This window comes from Arachis stenosperma, chromosome 1, assembly GCF_014773155.1.
Source record: "Arachis stenosperma cultivar V10309 chromosome 1, arast.V10309.gnm1.PFL2, whole genome shotgun sequence".
NCBI classification, from domain to species: domain Eukaryota; kingdom Viridiplantae; phylum Streptophyta; class Magnoliopsida; order Fabales; family Fabaceae; genus Arachis; species Arachis stenosperma.
The window spans coordinates 35856883-35875960 of NC_080377.1; the positions used below are offsets into that span (position 1 = coordinate 35856883).

The following is a 19078-nucleotide window of genomic DNA, read 5'->3' on the forward strand; positions in this document are numbered from 1 at the left end:
AAGCAGCAACAAACATGATTCTCCCTGGTTTGCACCATTTTCTTCACAAAACTATGTTCCAGCACTACCAGCGTACTACAAAGCCATGTTATTAGTATATCGTCTCACTCTCACCAATAGAATGTTGAGAAGGGATGAATCTTTGTTTCATACTCCTTACGTTTTTGCAGATCATTTACTTTTGTAAACTACTCTTCATCGTCCACATCAAATGCTGGATTACAAAGGCATTTGAATAGCCTGCCAATACCCTGCAGAAGCAAAATGAGAATTAATATGCACATATCTTGCAGTAGTTTGCATGGGCATGAGTTGGCTTTAAATTGTTTTGAACATGCCTGAGTAAAAAATGGAGTTCGATAGGAAAGAGCTCTATGTGATTCATCTTCTGAAGAATCAGAACTGCTTCCTTCGTCGTCAGAATCTATAGCGATTTTCTTCTTCAATGTCTCTTCTACTTTTGGATTCTTTTCCTGATCATATTATATCCATTATTAGAAGACATAGCAGTTCATCATCATTGTGACTTGATTATGTTTTAAGCTACAAAGTAATCATAGATAAAATCAAAGAAATGTGAAAAAAAAAAATCAAAGAAATGGATCAAGTGAAGTTTTCACATAACATGATCATATATGTTTACCATTGATTAGGAAAGTGGTGTCTAGTATGAGATATACAAAAGAATCTAGTCACTGATGAAAGTTTACCCATGACAAGTTTTCACACGCATATTGCTTTATAGCATTTGAAAATGGGATCATGGTGATGAGGCTAGGGATGGCAATGGGCGGGTAAGCAGCGGGTTTTTGTCCTATTAAATTCTGTCCCTACTCTACAATAATATGTATAGACCCATTCCACTCCTACTCGTAGGTAGTAAAATTGAACTCTAATCGACCTCTGCGGGTATTTTATCCGCATCTAAAATTATTAAAATTTAACAAATAAAATTAAATTTTAAAAAAAATTATATAACCATTATCACATAGATAACATAAATTAAAATAAAAACATAAGAATGATACAATATTATTAATATTTTACTAATTATTTTATATATATTATATACATATCAGGGCGGGTAATACCTAAACTTGACCCTTTCCCGCCCTGCCCAAGACCCTGTACCCGCCCAAAAACCCGTCTCGCATCGGGTCGAGATATTACCTGTCCCAATTGGACAGAGACGGGATGGGTCCCCGCGAGTTCGGGTAATATTGTCATCTCTAGACGAGGCTCACATGAGTAAACAAGAACTATTAGAGAGAACAATCCTTATGTTGTATTCTTTAAAAGTTGAAAGATAGAATACTTGATGACAAGTAACTTAAGATGGGCACCTGAAATATCTTCCCAAGAATTTTAAGAGCATTTGCCCGAACTTTAAGTTCCTCTTTCTTAACATTTTGTTCCCTCAGCACCTGCAAGAATATATTAGTATGAATATGAATCTGCTATCCCTTTCAGTTCCTGAATTCTGCTAGCAAGTGATATCTTCCAGCTCTTCCAAAAGAAGTCATATCTTAAGTTCATTGTCGCTCTTAGATTACCATATGGAAATAGAAGTTATCTTTACATAGAATAGCTTTATTTTTATATGGATTATTGATCCATACTACAGTAACTAAATATACCAGATTGCACGAACACAAACACAAAATAATTTGAAGTAAAAGAATTTAAGAACCTACCATTTGGCACACATGTGCAAGAGTTACTTCTATGTCCACCACATTTAACTTCCACAAAGAATTCATCCATGTATCCTTATTAATATGAGAGTCAATATCATTTTCTGGGCCACTACCATCCGTTTTACGTTGCTTGTAGATGTCTTCTTGAAACTGTAGCAACTGATAAGCACCTAATTTGTACGTGCTCAATAAAATCAGACATTTAAGTTTGAATAACTAGCAAACAGAAAATTTTTGCGGGTGGGGGGTGGTTAACATTGGAATTGTTATACCTTTAGCAGCCGTAAGCTGTGATTTCCAGAAATGTCCTTTGTTGCGAGCCCACTCAGCCAAAAATGGCACTCCAAGATAAATGGCTTTCTTCCCTAGTTCTTGTGCTGCCTGTCTTGAGTATATATACCCTATGGTGTGTAACATATCAACTCCAAAGGCTGCATTGGCATTCAGAGATGACGGAGAGTGAAAATTAATTGGTAGTACCATTGATACAATGACATGTAACAAATTCAATTTTTGCGTCGTGATATAGTGGTTGTGCACTTATGAATCATGATGAAGCTCATCATTTACAAGACATCATGTGAAACATCAAATATGTAGCATCTAAGTTGATAATTTCATAATCAACTTTTCAATCAGAGAAGTGTTAATTCATGGTTAGAGTTTTTGTGGATTTTTCTCTGTACGAGGCACTAAATAATCTGCAGCATTTCATTACTAGCAATTGCATCATGTGCTCAGTTCAAAAGGAAATAATAAGAAGAAAATAAGTTGGATGGATGTTTAACTAACCTGCACGAGAAAGCCGTCTTGCTTCAGATTCTGCTTGATGTAAGAATCCCTTTTGGTCACCATGAACATATTGACCAAGGAAATCTTTCAAAAACCTTGCCAATTTTTCCTCCCTTTCTCTTTGGACAGCCTACAATTTATTGAGACAGAGTACACAATTGAAGACAAAGTAAAATAAAATAAGGGGATAATATTTTCCTTTTACTAAAGCTGAGCTAACTCTCAATCTGATCTCATCTCTGGCACTGTGATTTTTTCCCGCCCAAGGAAAGAATGCATTATCAATACAACAGAAAGAAAATGATCCCAGGTATGGAGTGAAATGGTATGGTTAGGAAAATGTCATAAGAAAGTGCTATAACAGAAAGAAAATTACAGGTATCTAAATTTCCTAGTAAAAGAAAAAAATTAAAATAAAAGTCGCTTAGATCTTAATAGAACCCACTATCCAGCATCATAGTTCCAGTTAAAATGAACTGATATTTTGTAGCTGTGAACCTGAACACCTCTCAGCTAAGATAACTATTACAAACTTCAAATGGTGCATTGCAGGCTTGATATATAAGGTACTGTCTTTTTAACTTGACTGTTTTGGAGAAACGAAGTTAAATCATCAAGAAAATTGGGAATTACCTGGAGTAAGAAAAAAAAATTATAATAGGTAAATTACCCTGATGGGATATTCATAATAATTTTAAGTGAGCAATAGGAACTTTGCTAGTTATACATCTTTTCCATCAACATAAAGAATGAACAGGAACAATAAGCTTACAACCTAAACTATGACAGTATGGCCTAAGCTGTCACTTTAATTGAGTGTTTTGAAACAGTAATATTATTCATATTATCAGCAATATAAGGATTCAGGAATGAACTTTGAGTTTTGTGTTAAGAAAAATGATTATCTTATATTAAACAAACTACCCTCATTGAATTTTCATCATAATAAATGGAAGTAGGAGTAGGAACTTTCCTAGTTATACATCTAGTTCTACCAATCTAAAGAAAGAACAGCAACTGTAAAATTACATCGTTAACTATATGGTCTGAGCTTTTAGTTTCTTTTGGCAAAACCTACTTGCCTTTAACTTTTCATTCATTTTATCAAGGTCATTGCTTTCTTCGGATAGTTCAGAAGAAGCCATCGTTGCCACAGCTAGATGCCCTACATAGTCCTCGAACAATTCACTTCCGAAGAGCAGTGCAAACACAGCCATGGGGTCAAGCATTGTTTCTCTGTCAAGGAACCAATTAATCATTAAATAATAATAATAAAAAAGAAAAACCATCTTCAATTTCTCGGGAGATAACTATTTTGGACTATACATGTAGGTACAGTACTGATCATTGCTTCAAGAATGGACTATACTGGTTTCTGGTTACATTCTTCATCCCCGCTTGAGTAATTAACTTAGGTTACAATCATCAACAAACAAGACTAAGCCTGAGCCCAAGGGAAGGGAAGGCTTTCAGATTCAATTCAATCAAATCCTGATTGTTATCACTTATCAAACTACATAAATTGCTTTGGCATAAAATGATATTAAGCTGAAACACATCATCATCATCATCATATTCATGCGTACCTAGACACAGAATGCTTCCCATTCTGATCATACGCATTCCTCTGTACCGGATCACTCAAAACCTGGTATGCTTCACCCAAAACCTGCAAAACCACCACAAAGTGCGTTCGTTCTTATCTAAAATTAGCATAATTAATTGTTATTCAGTAATCTGAACAAGCTCAAGCAAAACCTGAAATTTTTCAGCTGCACGAGGATCGTTTGGGTTTTTATCGGGATGAACCTGCATTGCCTGCTTATCACAGTAAAACAACCGCAAAATTCACCGATCATAACAGGTGAATAATAGCAATAATCACGATTCCAATAAACCACAAAAAACAGGAGAGAACAACGTCAAAATTGCAAAAAAAGAAATGGTAAAATTATAAAGAAATTAACCTTGAGGTAATAAGCCTTGCGAATTTGGTCTTCAGAGGCAGAAGAAGAGACTCCGAGAATATTGTAGTACTCCATATCCTTCACCATTGTGTGTGTGTGTTTGCAAAGATCAAAGAGAAACGGAATGAGGAACTGTAACTGTAAGTGAGTGACGCTGGGAACGAAAGAAAGAAAGAAAGAATAAGGTATGGAGATGAAAAGAATCACGAGGGAGAGTTGGCTTTACAGTTCTGAGTTGCAATATTGTATTTCACGGGAGCTCCTTTTTCGCGGGAGGATACAATTTTTTAAGAACGATTCATTTGCCTCGGTGGCGCTGGCCACTCTCGCTATCATCACAACCATTAAGCCGCTTTTTTCTTTTTCTTCTTTGACTAAAAGCTCTATTTGGTCACTTCTCCTCTTACTATATTCTTTAGTTACACTCATTTTTTTTCTTTTTTGAATTTTATACAAATTAATAAAACGTAGAACGAAATAACAACCATCATCACTAACATTAGAAACTCAATTTGATCATCTCTCTTTCGAATTATCTTTTAACTTGACCCTTTAAATATACGCTTTCTAATTTTGGTGTTGGGTTTCTAATGGTATTTTTAAATAATGTGAAGATTTGATTTTTTTTTTTATATAGTGAATACAAATTTAAGGGTTGAATGTATTAATTTTTAAAAATTTTTTTAAACATGCAAATCTAAAAATTAGATTTGAGTTTTTTATTTAAAATTTTTTTATACATATAAATTTAACATTAAGAATATTTTAGTATTAAAAATTTTTTAAATATGCAAATTAAATTCTAAATTTTATATTTTAGACAAAACTAAGCCTTCAATTTATTCATCACCTTCACCATGCTATAAATCAAACTCTAAGTTTTGTATCCCAAATAAAATTGAATCTCTAAATTTATCTCTATATCCATAAAAAATACGTCATAGCTCCATAACAGTATATAAAACATACTTGGTCTCCTTTACTAAAAAGAATAGCTTTAAATATACACATTATTATGTAAAATATGGAATAGATATTACTATTCCCTTTTAATAATATCATTCTAAATTTAATAAGTATTTCATTATAGATTGCAAAATTTTGCAAATAAAACTAGTGCTGTCAATTTTGAAGAAGTGAAATAACAATATTCACTTCCCATAAAATAATTCCTCAAATTTTATAAAGACAAATTCTTCTATTATCAATTGAAAACTGGTTATGCAAGTAAAAAGTGTGAATAACAATGTAAAATTATTTTGAATACATTAATTTTCTTTTGTTATTCCTACTAATATGGTTAGAGTAATACTAGGGAATAATAATAAAAAAAAATAATACTAAGAAAACAATAACACAGTTACGTTATTTAATTTAACATTTATAATTTTATATATATAACATCTATAATTACATATTTATTACATCTAAAATTATTTATTTATTTAAATAATAAGTAACGAATACAAAATAACAAAACAAATGCAATAAAAAAAGGTTTAAAAAAGTAAGTTTTGACTCTATATTTTCCAATCTATAGCTTTCAAACATGATACTATTGTCATTTAGTAGTCTTTCAGTCCTCTAGTATAATATTTTATTTTATATAATTAACTTACATCAAAATTTATTTTTACTCCGACTAACTTTTAATATGTTGTCATATTTTGTTTTATACATTATCATGAAATTTGTGTACAAAATTCATATATTATGCTAAGCTATAGGATAATTGAAAAAAAAGTGTGATAAATTTATAAGTTCTTAAGAAAAATAAAATATTTAATAAGTTATTGAAAATTTTTTGTAATAGACTTATGAGATTTTGGGAAAAATATTAAATAAGATTCAGAAAATTGCATTGCTGGACTCAATTTATTTTCTGTTAGGTGTTTAAAAGTGTATGATAATTTTTTTTAAAAAAAATTGGTACTTTATTTTTTTAAGAAAAACTATAAACCCATCATTAAATGTTTAGATACATACTTGTTTTGTTACTCTATTAAGCTATAGTATATGTTAATAATATGATATTAAAGTCATTCAAAATTAATAGAATTAAATTAATATTAGAGATTTAAAATTTGATAATAGATTAAAAAAAGCTCCGGAGAAAAATTAAAAATAACAGTAATGTTAGTAATGTTAGAATTTGTCTTTTTTTTAGTATTTCTTAATTATTGTAATAATTAATAAATACTAAATAAAATAAATTTTAACTATTTTTGACTAATTGTTTTTTTTTTTACCAAACATTTCGTATAAATGCATCTTTTACACAAACTGAAGAAAAAGTGGCTACTTTACTAGTACCAAAGCAATATTACAAAAGCAAAAGCTAAAAATGAAGAAAGGAACTAAAACAGAAAATAGGTAACTACTCTGCCCAGTTTGAATTTTACATTTCCATGTCTCTTAATTTATGAGGAAGACATATAACAGCCAAATTGATGGAACCAACTAACACGCTTTTGTGCTGTTGAACTTGCTCAGTAACTCCCCTCTTTGTCGCATGTTTTTTTTTTTCCAAATACTTACTAATTAAAATTAATTCCTGACCTCACTACTATAATAAGAAAAAAGGAGAAAAAGAAAAAAACACTAAGAAGCTTTGGCAGCTGGGTTAGACATTTGGATGATGCAAACTGCAATACCACATAACTGGAAAAGATTGTAATTCTCCGTTGTCAATGGAGAACCCTCACCCTTTTTCCCAAACCCTTGCTGGCATGTTGATGCAGATTCCATAACAGAACTCATCCAATTAATTGGCACTTCATAGTTCCCTGACAAGAATGCCCCTATTGAATTCACTATTGTCCACGCCGCATCACTGTACAGCTCCATGCAATCTTTCAAGTTATCAATAATGCTGCTTACATTTTCATCATCCAATAATTTGTCTATGGTTTCAATTGAGCTTGTTACGTTCTCTAGTGCTAGCTCCATTGCGATCAGCGCGAGACCTTGGAGGTTCGCCGAGTGGCTCACAGGGATTACAGGGAGGGACGTTGAGCATAGAGGGTAGCTCAGGATCTTTGACTGGTTTGCGCATTTCTGGCATGTTTGATCAACCAAGTCCTTTGGAGACATCAATGTTATTGAGCATGTTACTAGTGGGGTAATTGTGATGATGAGAAGCAGCAAGAATAATGATGGAGGTTTCAGCATTTCTTTTCTTTATTTGGTTATAATATTAAACTGATAATAAATTAAAGGCAAGTGTTGCGAACTAATGTTGGGGTGAGATATATATAATGTAAGGAACATATATTAAATGGTTCATGAAGGAAACTTCATCGATATGTTGCTTAATTAATTATGTGTTGCGTTGTGTATGTGTCCATAACAAGACAGTATAGTGTAGCTTCTACATTTTGTTGCACAAATTGGCATTTGAAACAAGAAATTTTGAATTGGGTATACACAAGATAGGACTTTATTGGCGTCTTGTCATCTTGTGGGGAAAGATTTTAAATTACGGAAGCTTCCTGTGCCATGCACGGATTAAAAATAAAAAATAAGAAAACAAGAAGATGGGAAAAACCAAAATTTCGCTTAAGGCGAGCTACGTTATAGGAAGTAGTTATGGTAAAAGTACGTACTGTTTTACAATCAATGAACTTGCAACTTTTCTTTTCCCTTTTTTTTTTTCTTTTCTAAGGATTTGGCTTTTGATGTGGCCTTTTAAATTGATAACACAGCCCAACTTTACCAAAAAAAAATTTGACCAACAAAACTAAACTGAAACATGTTGATAAAATATTCTTAAGGTAAATATATTTTTTCTTTTAGTCATAACCAAAAACAGATTTTTTTTAATCCGAAGTAAAAATGCTTCTAGTTTTTTAATTTGTTTAATTTTATTAACATTTCGAATTTTTTTTATTATACTTGTTGTTAATATAGACATTTATGTGATAATTCTACGTTAAAGATAAGTTTGAAACTAAACATTAGTGTTGAGGATAAAAATACATATAACCCAAAATGACATCTTTTATTTTTTAATAAAAAACAAGATTATCTAACCTCTTGAAACAAAGTAAACAAAATTTTGGGTAAAAAGGAAAGTTTTTCCAAAAATGAATAATTAGCTAGGATTATCGGATGTGTCATTTATTTTTAGTTAGGAATCCCATAATATTTCTAAAAATTATTAACAATATAGTTGATATTTACTTTTTTAATTATGATTTGAAAATTTTATAATGAAACGAAGTATAAAGAAGAAGTTAGTTTAGGGTAATTTTTCTCAAGTTCAAACAGAAATATCTTTGTTAATATTAAGACTTGATAAAACTTGAAAGGAAATGGACACCATGAAAGGGACTTGATTAAGTAGAATATAGAAATCCTCATCTTTCTAAGTCCTAGGCACAATTGAACTTGATCAGTCCATTAAAAAAAAAAAAAAAAAATCAGAAAGCAGAACTGAAACAACTGAAACAAATGACAAGGGGAACCAGTGGTAATTGAGCAACAGCGGACAAAGAGGAGGACAGTGAGTAGCATGTAGACACAATGATACTTAAATAATTTTGGGAAAAAGATAGGATTTTTTTAATTTTTGACAAATACATCGTTGACAAAATTTAAATACAAAAAAGTCTCTGATTTTAATAAATGGAAGACAATTTAGTCTTTTTGTCTATTTGCCTCTCATACATCAAACGGAATTGGCTGACGTGACTGAAACGGTGTCCAAGTATCCGTTACGGTGCCACGTTGGAAGGGGAATAAAGTTCAAAGAACAAATAAGTCATTGACGTCATTTTGCAAATAAAGTTTGAAGGACAAATAGGTCCTTGAGAATTTTTTTTCCATTATGCTTCTATTATGTTTCTATTATGAGAATTTAGTTTATAAAATTATGCTTGTATTTTGAAATTTAGTTAACTTGTATTCTGCAATTTAAATTATTTGTATTAAAATTGCAGAAATTGGCTTGTTTTGTTTCTACTTTTTTTCTTAAAATTGCATTAGTTCAGTTTTAGTGCATTTGTGTATTATATTAGAATTTGTTAAATTGCATTAGTTCAGTTTTCATCATACCAGTGGCATTAGTTAGCATCAGTTTGTTTATGCATCAAGTTAGCATTAGTTCATTTGTGCATCATTCATGTATTAAGTTAGCATTAGTGCATTTGTGTATTATATTAGAATTAGTATTTTTCTCCATAATAACATTAGAGAATAATTTTTTTTTTAAATTATAGTTCACTTTGTTCTAACAGTATAAATTATGCATGACACAAAATATTTATAAAATCTAACTACTTTTAGAAAAAAATTGTAAGTTAACAAAAGTTTCTGACTAAGAAGACCAAGATATCCGCAGATAAAAAATTAAATAAAAAGATTTTTAGTTATTATTTTTATATGAAAAAGTCTAATTTTTTATTAATAATTAATTTTAATATTCGTTATCTAAAATTTAAAATAATTTAATATGTATACTTTTACATTTAAAATATTTTAATTGTAAAAAAATATCAAATGACATATTTTGATTTGTCAAATTACTAATATAAAATATAATTATATATAGAGTAAAAATAGTAGAGAGAAATATAAAAATGGAGAGAGGTAGATGAGAGAATTTAGGAAAAGAGTTTATTAATTTTGAAAAAAAAATTATCAAAGATCTATTTGTCCTTCGAACTTTATTTGTAAAATGACGTCAAGGACTTATTTGTCCTTCGAACTTTATTTTTCTTCCAGGGTGGCACCGTAACAGACACCTGGACACCGTTTCAGCCACGTCAACCAGTTCCGTTTGGTGTATGAGAGGAAAATAGACGGAGGACTAAATTGTCCTCCGTTTGTTAAAGTCATACACTTTTTTGTATTTAAATTTTGTCAGGAATGTATTTGTCAAAAATTTAAAAAGTCAGAGACCTATATATTTTTTTCCCAATAATTTTTAATGAATACTAGTGTATATTTTCATATGACAGTGACGAATCCAGAAATATTTAGTAGTGAAGGCAAAAATAATACAAAAAATAATTTAAAATTTAAAATATATAATTAAGTTTTTAATAATTTAATTAACATGCTAAAAGTATATTAATTTAAAAATATTTTAATATAGTTATTATTAATACTAACATTTTATTAGATATTCTATACCCATCAAATCATATTTTATTGATTTTTATATAATACAAAAAAAAATTATAGCTCAACAATTAAAAAAATTATTAGAAATATAATTTGAATGAACTAACTTTAATTTTTCTAAATTTTTATAGTTGTGTGAAAAAAATCAACAAAAAAATACACACAAAAAAAAGATAAATTCAAATTTAATAGCTATATATAATTTTGTTTATATATATATATATATATATATATATATATATATATATATATATATAACAAAATAATGTCTCTCTATTTTTTATTAAATAATTATTTTACAATTTTTCTATTTAATTAATTGTAAAATTAAAATTTTATCATATTTATGGTAGATGTTTGTTTGACAAAAAAAATTATTATATATAAGACCAAAATTAAATTAAATAAAATAATGAAAATAAATGAATAATATATAATATTAACTCAAGTAACTTTTAGAAAAAATTACTAAATACTAATAATATTTTTTTATTTAAAAATTTAAATTTGATTTTGTATAATTAACTAATTGAATTATTATTATTTATTTTTTAATTTAAGTAAATTTAATTTTTCTAATTTTAATAGATTAAATTTATATATAATTTTTTTTATTGTATTAATATTTAATAACTTAAATTTTTATCATACTTAAATAAAAAAAATATTTAAGCATGGAACAAATATAATAATACAATGAACATATACTTTTATGTATACTTATTATTAATTTTTTTTGTAATTCAATGTGGGCAAATGCCCCCACCACTTTTTATGTGGTCCTGCATATCAGATAATACATAAAATTATATAAAAATTTTTATTAAAAATTAAATAAAATATATATAATAATTATTATTATAAATATTTTTTAAAATTATAATTAAAATTAAACTCTTAAAATTTTTAATATTAAAAATAATTAATATTTATTTTAATTAATTTCTTATAATTAATATTTTATAATAATTTTTAAATATTTATATTTTTATATTTTTAAATGAAATATTAATTATTTAATTTTTTTATAATTAGACGCTAAATTTTAGACAGTAAATTTAAATAAAAACAAGTACACGTAAAAAGAAGTACATATCCAGCAAATATTACTGCCACAAACTAATTTTAATTTCATACCAAGTTATATTAATTTTTTAATTTCAATGACCACAAAATAATTTTAAGAAACACTTTTAAAAACATTTTTTTTAAAGAAAAACAAACAATTTTCACTTTTGACTCTTGAGATGAAACTGTTATAAGGCTATGGGAAAACAGTGGAGTATTAAAGCAGGACTAACAACAATTCTGAGTCTAAAAACTTCACATACTTAAAAGCCAAAAGCTTTAGTAGTTTGTTGGTATGTGCGGTTTTGGGGTATAATATATATAATGATGGATGTCATAGAATAAGTGTTGTTTACTCATACTTTTATACTTGTAGTTCTGCTGAACCACCATGTTTATGTACTTTCCCCCTGCTTTGCTGGAAATACACTACTATCCAAAAAAAAAAAAAGAAGAAACCTCTATTACTTATGAGTACTATTTACTATAGTACAGAATATGAACAATTTTTTATTGGTCAACAGCCATTACTACAAGCTTAATCATACAGGTATAGCATATTGAAGCGAGCATACTCGTTCTGTTAATTAAACTTATACATAGCACTAATTTCTATTTCACAAATTAATTCAAAAGGTTAATAAACTAAGGAAAGAAAATTAGCAGACGAAATTAAGTTAAGATAACATCCTATCCGATATTTTTATCGGAGAAAAAGAAAAACAATATAGTTTCATGATTTTATTCATATTATACATGAGACATAAAAGTGAAGGAGGGAAAAAGTGTAAGAAGTGTCAACTTAAATTGGAATAGCATTAGTGACTGAAGGGTAGACCACGGTGGCAGGATGAGCCATGATTTTGCGGCCCTTCATGTGGCGGAAACAATAGATCAGAGCACCCACCGGCCACTCCACTACCGCCGCCGCAGCAAACGCCAGGAACTCCACCGTTGGGCCCACCACCTTGCACCGGCAAGGGTTGCCATTTGCCAATGTTACCACATTGTACACATATTGGAACCCCTATTCCAACCATATCTAATTGATCTAATACTTAGCTTATATTATAATATAAAGTAACAACTTAACTTAAATGTGTAATATCCAATTGTTAGGGCCTGTTCTTTATATAGAACGAATTTGACTTCCTTAGTAGTAGGGGAACTCAAACATGCATGTAATACATACATTATACATTAGTGCTTTTAAAGTTATGTGATTGGATGATCTACGTGTCAGAGGAGGAAGGAACTTATTGCACACGTGTCCTTATTTCGTGTGGTTATAGACACGTGTCTTATTTCATTGCTTTCAGTACATCTGCCCACCTGGGCTTGGTAAGCTGGTTCCACATATTGAATTTTGCACATGTTATTTAATTATATTTAGCACTCTTATTATATTTATTTTATTTAATTTCATATCATATTTTGTATGTGGTAGAGCACAGACTTTGTTGTTGATATATGTCATATTTTTAAGATTAATCTTAATCACCTTATAAACAAAGACTCATAGACAAACTAAAATGAATTACATTTTTCAATTTCACAACTAAATCATTAGTTTTTAAATTTCAAAATTAAAGTGAAATAGATAAATAACTTTTTGTTTGGTAATTTTAACAACAGACTAATAAAAGAGCACTACATCTGTTTGGAATTTACGAAAAAAAATCACAAACTATATTTAAGTTACCGACGTTCTCATTGATGAACCCGTTGATAACCAATTTAATTGATAGTCAAGACTTCTGTAGAAGTCCGTATAGGCCAAAATCTCAACGAAAAAAGATTCAATTATATTTACCAATGTCGGTGTCAGTCGATAATAGTAAATACTATCAGTAAAACACGAGTTAAGTCTTAAAATGTTTGTGTACTATGTATTAAAATTATTTTTAAGATTTTAATTACATTAATTATATTTGTGGAATTGATAAAAATATATTATATTAGTTTGTGATCTATTTTTTATTAACAGCGAATTGATATGACTGGATAACATAAATTATTTAGTGATATGTATTACTTTATGAGTTAGCCGCATATAATTATAAGATAATGAGTCAAATAGTAACACATAATATGTTGATGTAGATAAATGTACCACATGGCATAATATTATTTATGTGTCGGTTTGTTTTAGGAATTGAAAAAATATTGGTTAAAAAAATTAAATAAAAATAAATATCAGTTTGATTGAAAAAAATTTTTAAGAATAAATTTTAAAAATGTCTTTATTAAACTATTTTTTCACTTTAACTCATGACAACAATAAAGATATCTTACGGTTCACAAATTCAGCCCAACAGAATACACACATTCAATTATAATTTTAGTCTTTATCTTATCTTATAGTTATCTTTATCTTTATCTCTATCTTATCTTTATCTTATCTTTATTTATTTTTATCTTTCATAGGCCAATACTCTATATATATTTAGTTTTACCTTCATAGTGTATCATTCAATCAATCAACAATCAATAAAATTTCTTTATCTTTTCTTTTCTTTCATTATTATTCTTTCACAATTTTATTATCCTTTCGTACTCTTTCCGTTTTATTATGGTATCAGAGCTCCTCTTGAGCTCTGCTGACATCTATGAATCAAGGAGAAAGGGCATACCAGCAACTTCATCCGTAGCCTCTTTCAGATCTTTCGTCAACCCAACACTTTTTTTCATGGCACTTCCTTTCAATGAAGAAGCTCGTCCTTCAAACCAACTTGAGCTTTTGTCAAGTCAAACTACTCATTATCTTTGTTCTTTCAATACTTTTCTACTGTTAACAATTCTTCAAATCGAAATTCATTCTTGAATACTTGGATGATTGATTCTGGTGACACAGATCATATTACATCATATTTGTTTTAGTTTATTTCTTACACACAAATTTCTCCTATTATTGTTCATTTACCAAATGGTTCTCAAGCTACTGTTTCTTATAAAGGCATCGTTCAATTTTCACCATCCTTGATTCTTCATGATGTTCTTTATTTACCTCATTTCAACTTTAATATTATCTCTGTTTCAAAAATTACTTCAGCACTCATATGTGAACTCACTTTTTCATCTTCTTCTTGTACTTTACAGAGCAACAATTTGGGAACGATTGATTTGGCCAGAATGAGAGAGGGATTCTATGTCTTTGAACCCAATTTCGGTAAAAATTCATCCACTACACACTTCATAAATTTCATTCAATCTCCACCCATTACACCTTCCAATATATGGCATTTTTATTTAGGACACCTTTCTGGGCAAAGACTTAATCATTTACATAAATAATTTCCTTTTATCTCTATGCATCATGATGAGACTTGTGACATTTGTCATCTTTCTAAGCAAAAAAAAACTTTCATTTTCTCAAAGTTTTAACAAAGTCAATGCAAGTTTTGATATATTACATTTTGATATTTGGGGTCTGTTTCGACAAAATTCTATTCATAATCATAAATATTTTTTTACTATTGTTGATGATTTTAGCCGCTTTACATGGGTTACTTTATTAAAATCAAAAGGAGAAGTGCAAAATCAAATAAAAAATTTTATTACTTTAATCGAAACACAATTCAACTCCAAAGTCAAAACTATTCGTTCCGATAATGGATCAGAATTTATTTTACCTGATTTTTATGCTTCAAAGGGCATTATTCATCAACGTAGTTGTATTGAAACTTCTCAACAAAATGGAAGGGTAGAACGCAAGCATCAACATATTTTGAATATAGCTCGTACTCTTATGTTTCAATCTAATTTACCATCATCTTTTTGGTCTTATACTGTTAGACATGCTGTTTATTTACTTAACAGAGTTCCATCATCTGCAATTAATTTTAACACACCATTTGAAATTTTATTCAATCATCCACCAAATTATCATGACCTTAAAGTTTTTGGATGCTTATGTTTTGTTTCTATCCTAATGGCAAATAGATCAAAATTTGATCCAAGAGTCAAAAAAGCTGTATTTATTGGCTTTCAAAGTGGCTTTAAAGGATATATTATTTATGTTTTAGAAGATAAAAGAATTAAGATTTCTAGAAACGTGATTTTTTATGAAAGATAAAACATAAAAGTAAATAAAGATAAGATGGAGATAAAGATAAAGATAACTATAAGATAAGATAAAGACTAAAATTATAATTGAATATGTGTATTTTGTTGGATTGAATTTGTGGCCCATAAAACGTCTTTATTGTTGTCATGGGTTAAGGTAAAAGAGTGGTTTAATAGTCTTATCTTTCAAGAACTAATTTTACATTTAATCTTTTTTTAATGAATTCTAAATTCTCAATATCTTTAATTATACTAATTTTATTATATTTTTCACATATTTTTTTAAATACAAATGCTTTTGATAAATATTTTTAAAATATTAATTTTAGTCGTACAATTTTTTCATAATAATTTAATCCTGATAACTACGCGACATCAAATAACTTGTTAACTTTCCATGCAATAAAAAAAGAACTTACATACTCATTTTAGATTGTATTCGGGATTGTCTAAAAGCTCAGTTTGTCTGGCATAGGTTGGATATTTCTTGTCATCCTTTGGATTTGAAGAACTGGTTCTTGTATCATAGCAGAGAGCATCCGTTCAAGTTCTTTTCGGGACTTTGGTGGATATGGCGAGTAAGGAATAATGACATATTTAATCCCATGAAACTTGGCCTCCGGAAAAAGTGATTTGTTTGGCATTAACTTCAGAAAAGGAGCTTATGAATATTTTTGAATTACAACGTATGTCCCTTCCCTCTACTCTAAATGGTTTTTGGAATCCCCATCCATTGGTACTTTTAAGATTAATTGTGATGCTAGTTATTTTGGTTCGGGTGATAGTGTTAGTTTTGCTTGTGTTATTAGAGATTGTAATGGGAGTTGGCAAAGGGGATGTTTGGGAATGATTGAGAGTAATAGTATTCTTCAAGGAGAATTGTTTGCTATTTAGAGAGGATATCTCTTAGCTTGGGATGTAGGTCAACGAGATGTTATTTGTGAGACGGATTGTGTGGAAGCATTTAATCTTGTTACTCAAGATGGTTTAGGGTTTATTGATCCATTGGTGCTCAAAATAAGAGATATCATGCATTGGAATTGGCGTGTTGACTTTCGTTTGATTATGAGAGATGCAAACACGGTGGCAGATACTATGGCAAAGATGGCGATGAAGTTACAACTTTCGCATGTGGAGCTTCTTTCACCTTGGGAAGAGTTTAAGAGTAGTCTTAAATGGGACTGCCCCTCTATTTAAGCAGTTCCTTATTTTGTTTATTTTGTTTTTCTTTGTTTAATTTATTTCAGTCACCAAAAAAAATACTCATTTTAGATAAGATTTTTTTTTATCAAAAATAGGAGATTTGAACCTACAACCTCTTAAATGAATATGGAAAGACTATACCATTTGAGTTATAATTCATTAATTCATTTAGATAAGATTATCGATTCAGATGATTAAATTATCATTTTTCTTTATAAATATCTCAACAAATTCAGATATTTTTCAACTCAATTCTCACATATATTAACTTAAATTCTTGCTGATCTATGTATCAAAATTCTTTATAAATACTTTAAACTACTATTTTGAAGCTAATGTGAAGACACTTCAAACATTTTCATTATTATCTCGAATCTCTTTTATCCGCATAAAATGACACATGATTAAATAGTATTATGACACATAACATACTCGTTTACGTCTGTATGCTACATATCACTAATAAAACTATTATCATATTATTATACTGGTCAAATTATAAAGTAATATGTATCACTAATATCTATATCATCAAGTCACTTTAACATGCTGTTAATAGAAAAGATTAATGTAATATATTTTTATTAATTTTAAAGACGTAAGTAGTGTAACTGAAATTTTAAAGATAATTTTAATATATAATATTAATTTTAGGGACCAATAAAACTTAACACTAAAATATAAATTAAAATCTTTAGTAATTATATTAATGACTTTATCGACATAAATATTAATTAACTACAAAAATGCAATACTCTTGTCAGATAACGATCTAACTCGTAGCAGATAATAATCGAACTCGCATTTTAGATATGACAACATATAGTGAAAGTAATTTTTTGGTATTAGATAAACTGCATAGATTTTTTATGGGTTTGTCCAAACCAATGAACACTCTTATCTACTATTAGTAAATGAGACAGTAGGTTAAATTGGTGAGTTTTAGCCTGTGATTATCCAGATCAGGCTCTCACGATGCCTCTTATTTTTTGTCAGGAAGAGTCAGAAGTTTTTTGGTTTATTATGAAATTTGGGGCTCATCCTTAAACGTTCCTTGCTAAGTATGGAGTGCTGCACATCTTATGAATTCGTTAAATTTAAACTCTTCATTTATTATATTTTATTTGAATAGTCTGGATTTAAAAAGGTAACCTATTAATCAGATTAATTATTTTTTTTACAAATTTTAGATTTTTTTGGCAAGTCTCAGATACTGAGATGGAGTTCAAAATAAAAAATTAGTATATAAATATTAAAAACAATATGTCTGTACAAAAAAAAGTTATTGGACTTTATAATTAAAATAAATAATACATAAAAATAAGTTAAAAATTCATGTACTAAATCCAAAAAAAAGATATATTAGAATCTTAAAAAAAAATATTAAATATATATTATGTATATAATATTAAATTTTAAATAAAATTTTTTTTGTGTGAAATAAAATATAATATTAAATATAAACACAATGATAAAAAAATTTGTGTTATATATATATAATATTAAAATTTAAATAAATTTTGTTTTATGTGAAATAAAATTATAATATTAAATATAAATATAATGATAAAAAATTTTGTATTATATATATATATATATATATATATATATATATATATATATATATAATTTTATTTTGTGTGAAACAAAATTAAAACATTAAATATGAATAGAATGATAAAAGATTTAGTACTATATAAATTTAATTAAAAAAATATTTATACAAGATAAAAAGCAAACAAACATATAATAATTTTATTTTGTGCGGAAAAAAAATTCATGTAAAAAAAATATTTATATAATTTTTTATTCACAATTTTTTTATTGAAATATGTTATTTTACTATTGTTACGGTGGGTAACCGGAGATTAATAAGATGGATGGCTTTGGATGGCCCAATTGTCCGTGGATGGTGGCTTCTGAGCTAGTTTGCACGTTGGAGCCTCCTTCCGACTTGTGCTCGTGAATGAATGGGGGGTGGTACCTGCAAAGACACTCCGATGCCTAAGTTAGCAAGGGTGTGAGCAGGTCTAGAGAGTATTGGGCTTAGAGATACCTGAGGGGTGTCAGTGTATTTATAGTGGTGAGGCAATAACCACCGTTGGAGTAGTGCCATATTTTTAGGGTGTTAACCGTCCCATTATCTTAGGGAGGTTAAGA

The 19078-nt window shown here is 28.6% G+C and overlaps 3 protein-coding genes across 3 annotated transcripts; all 3 read right to left on the reverse strand.

The window, feature by feature from the left end:
- Nucleotides 1-188: 188 nt before the first annotated feature.
- LOC130977741 (chaperone protein dnaJ 10) lies at nucleotides 189-4589 on the reverse strand. Its single transcript, XM_057902214.1, has 10 exons — nucleotides 4457-4589; nucleotides 4248-4307; nucleotides 4076-4158; nucleotides 3572-3725; nucleotides 2490-2619; nucleotides 1970-2128; nucleotides 1695-1867; nucleotides 1344-1424; nucleotides 339-473; nucleotides 189-251 (listed from the first exon to the last, which is right to left on the reverse strand). The coding sequence occupies exons 1-10, from the start codon at nucleotides 4541-4543 to the stop codon at nucleotides 189-191; spliced, it is 1125 nt and encodes a 374-aa protein (XP_057758197.1). The 5' UTR covers nucleotides 4544-4589.
- Nucleotides 4590-6814: 2225 nt separating this feature from the next.
- Nucleotides 6815-7680, reverse strand: LOC130962546 (putative invertase inhibitor). Its single transcript, XM_057888751.1, has one exon. The coding sequence runs from the start codon at nucleotides 7625-7627 to the stop codon at nucleotides 7058-7060; it is 570 nt and encodes a 189-aa protein (XP_057744734.1). The 5' UTR covers nucleotides 7628-7680; the 3' UTR covers nucleotides 6815-7057.
- Nucleotides 7681-12438: 4758 nt separating this feature from the next.
- LOC130977757 (uncharacterized) lies at nucleotides 12439-12690 on the reverse strand. Its single transcript, XM_057902216.1, is given in 2 exon segments — nucleotides 12439-12644; nucleotides 12646-12690. Coding segments are annotated over 2 exon segments (237 nt in total). The 3' UTR covers nucleotides 12439-12452.
- Between the last annotated feature and the right edge of the window lie 6388 nt (nucleotides 12691-19078).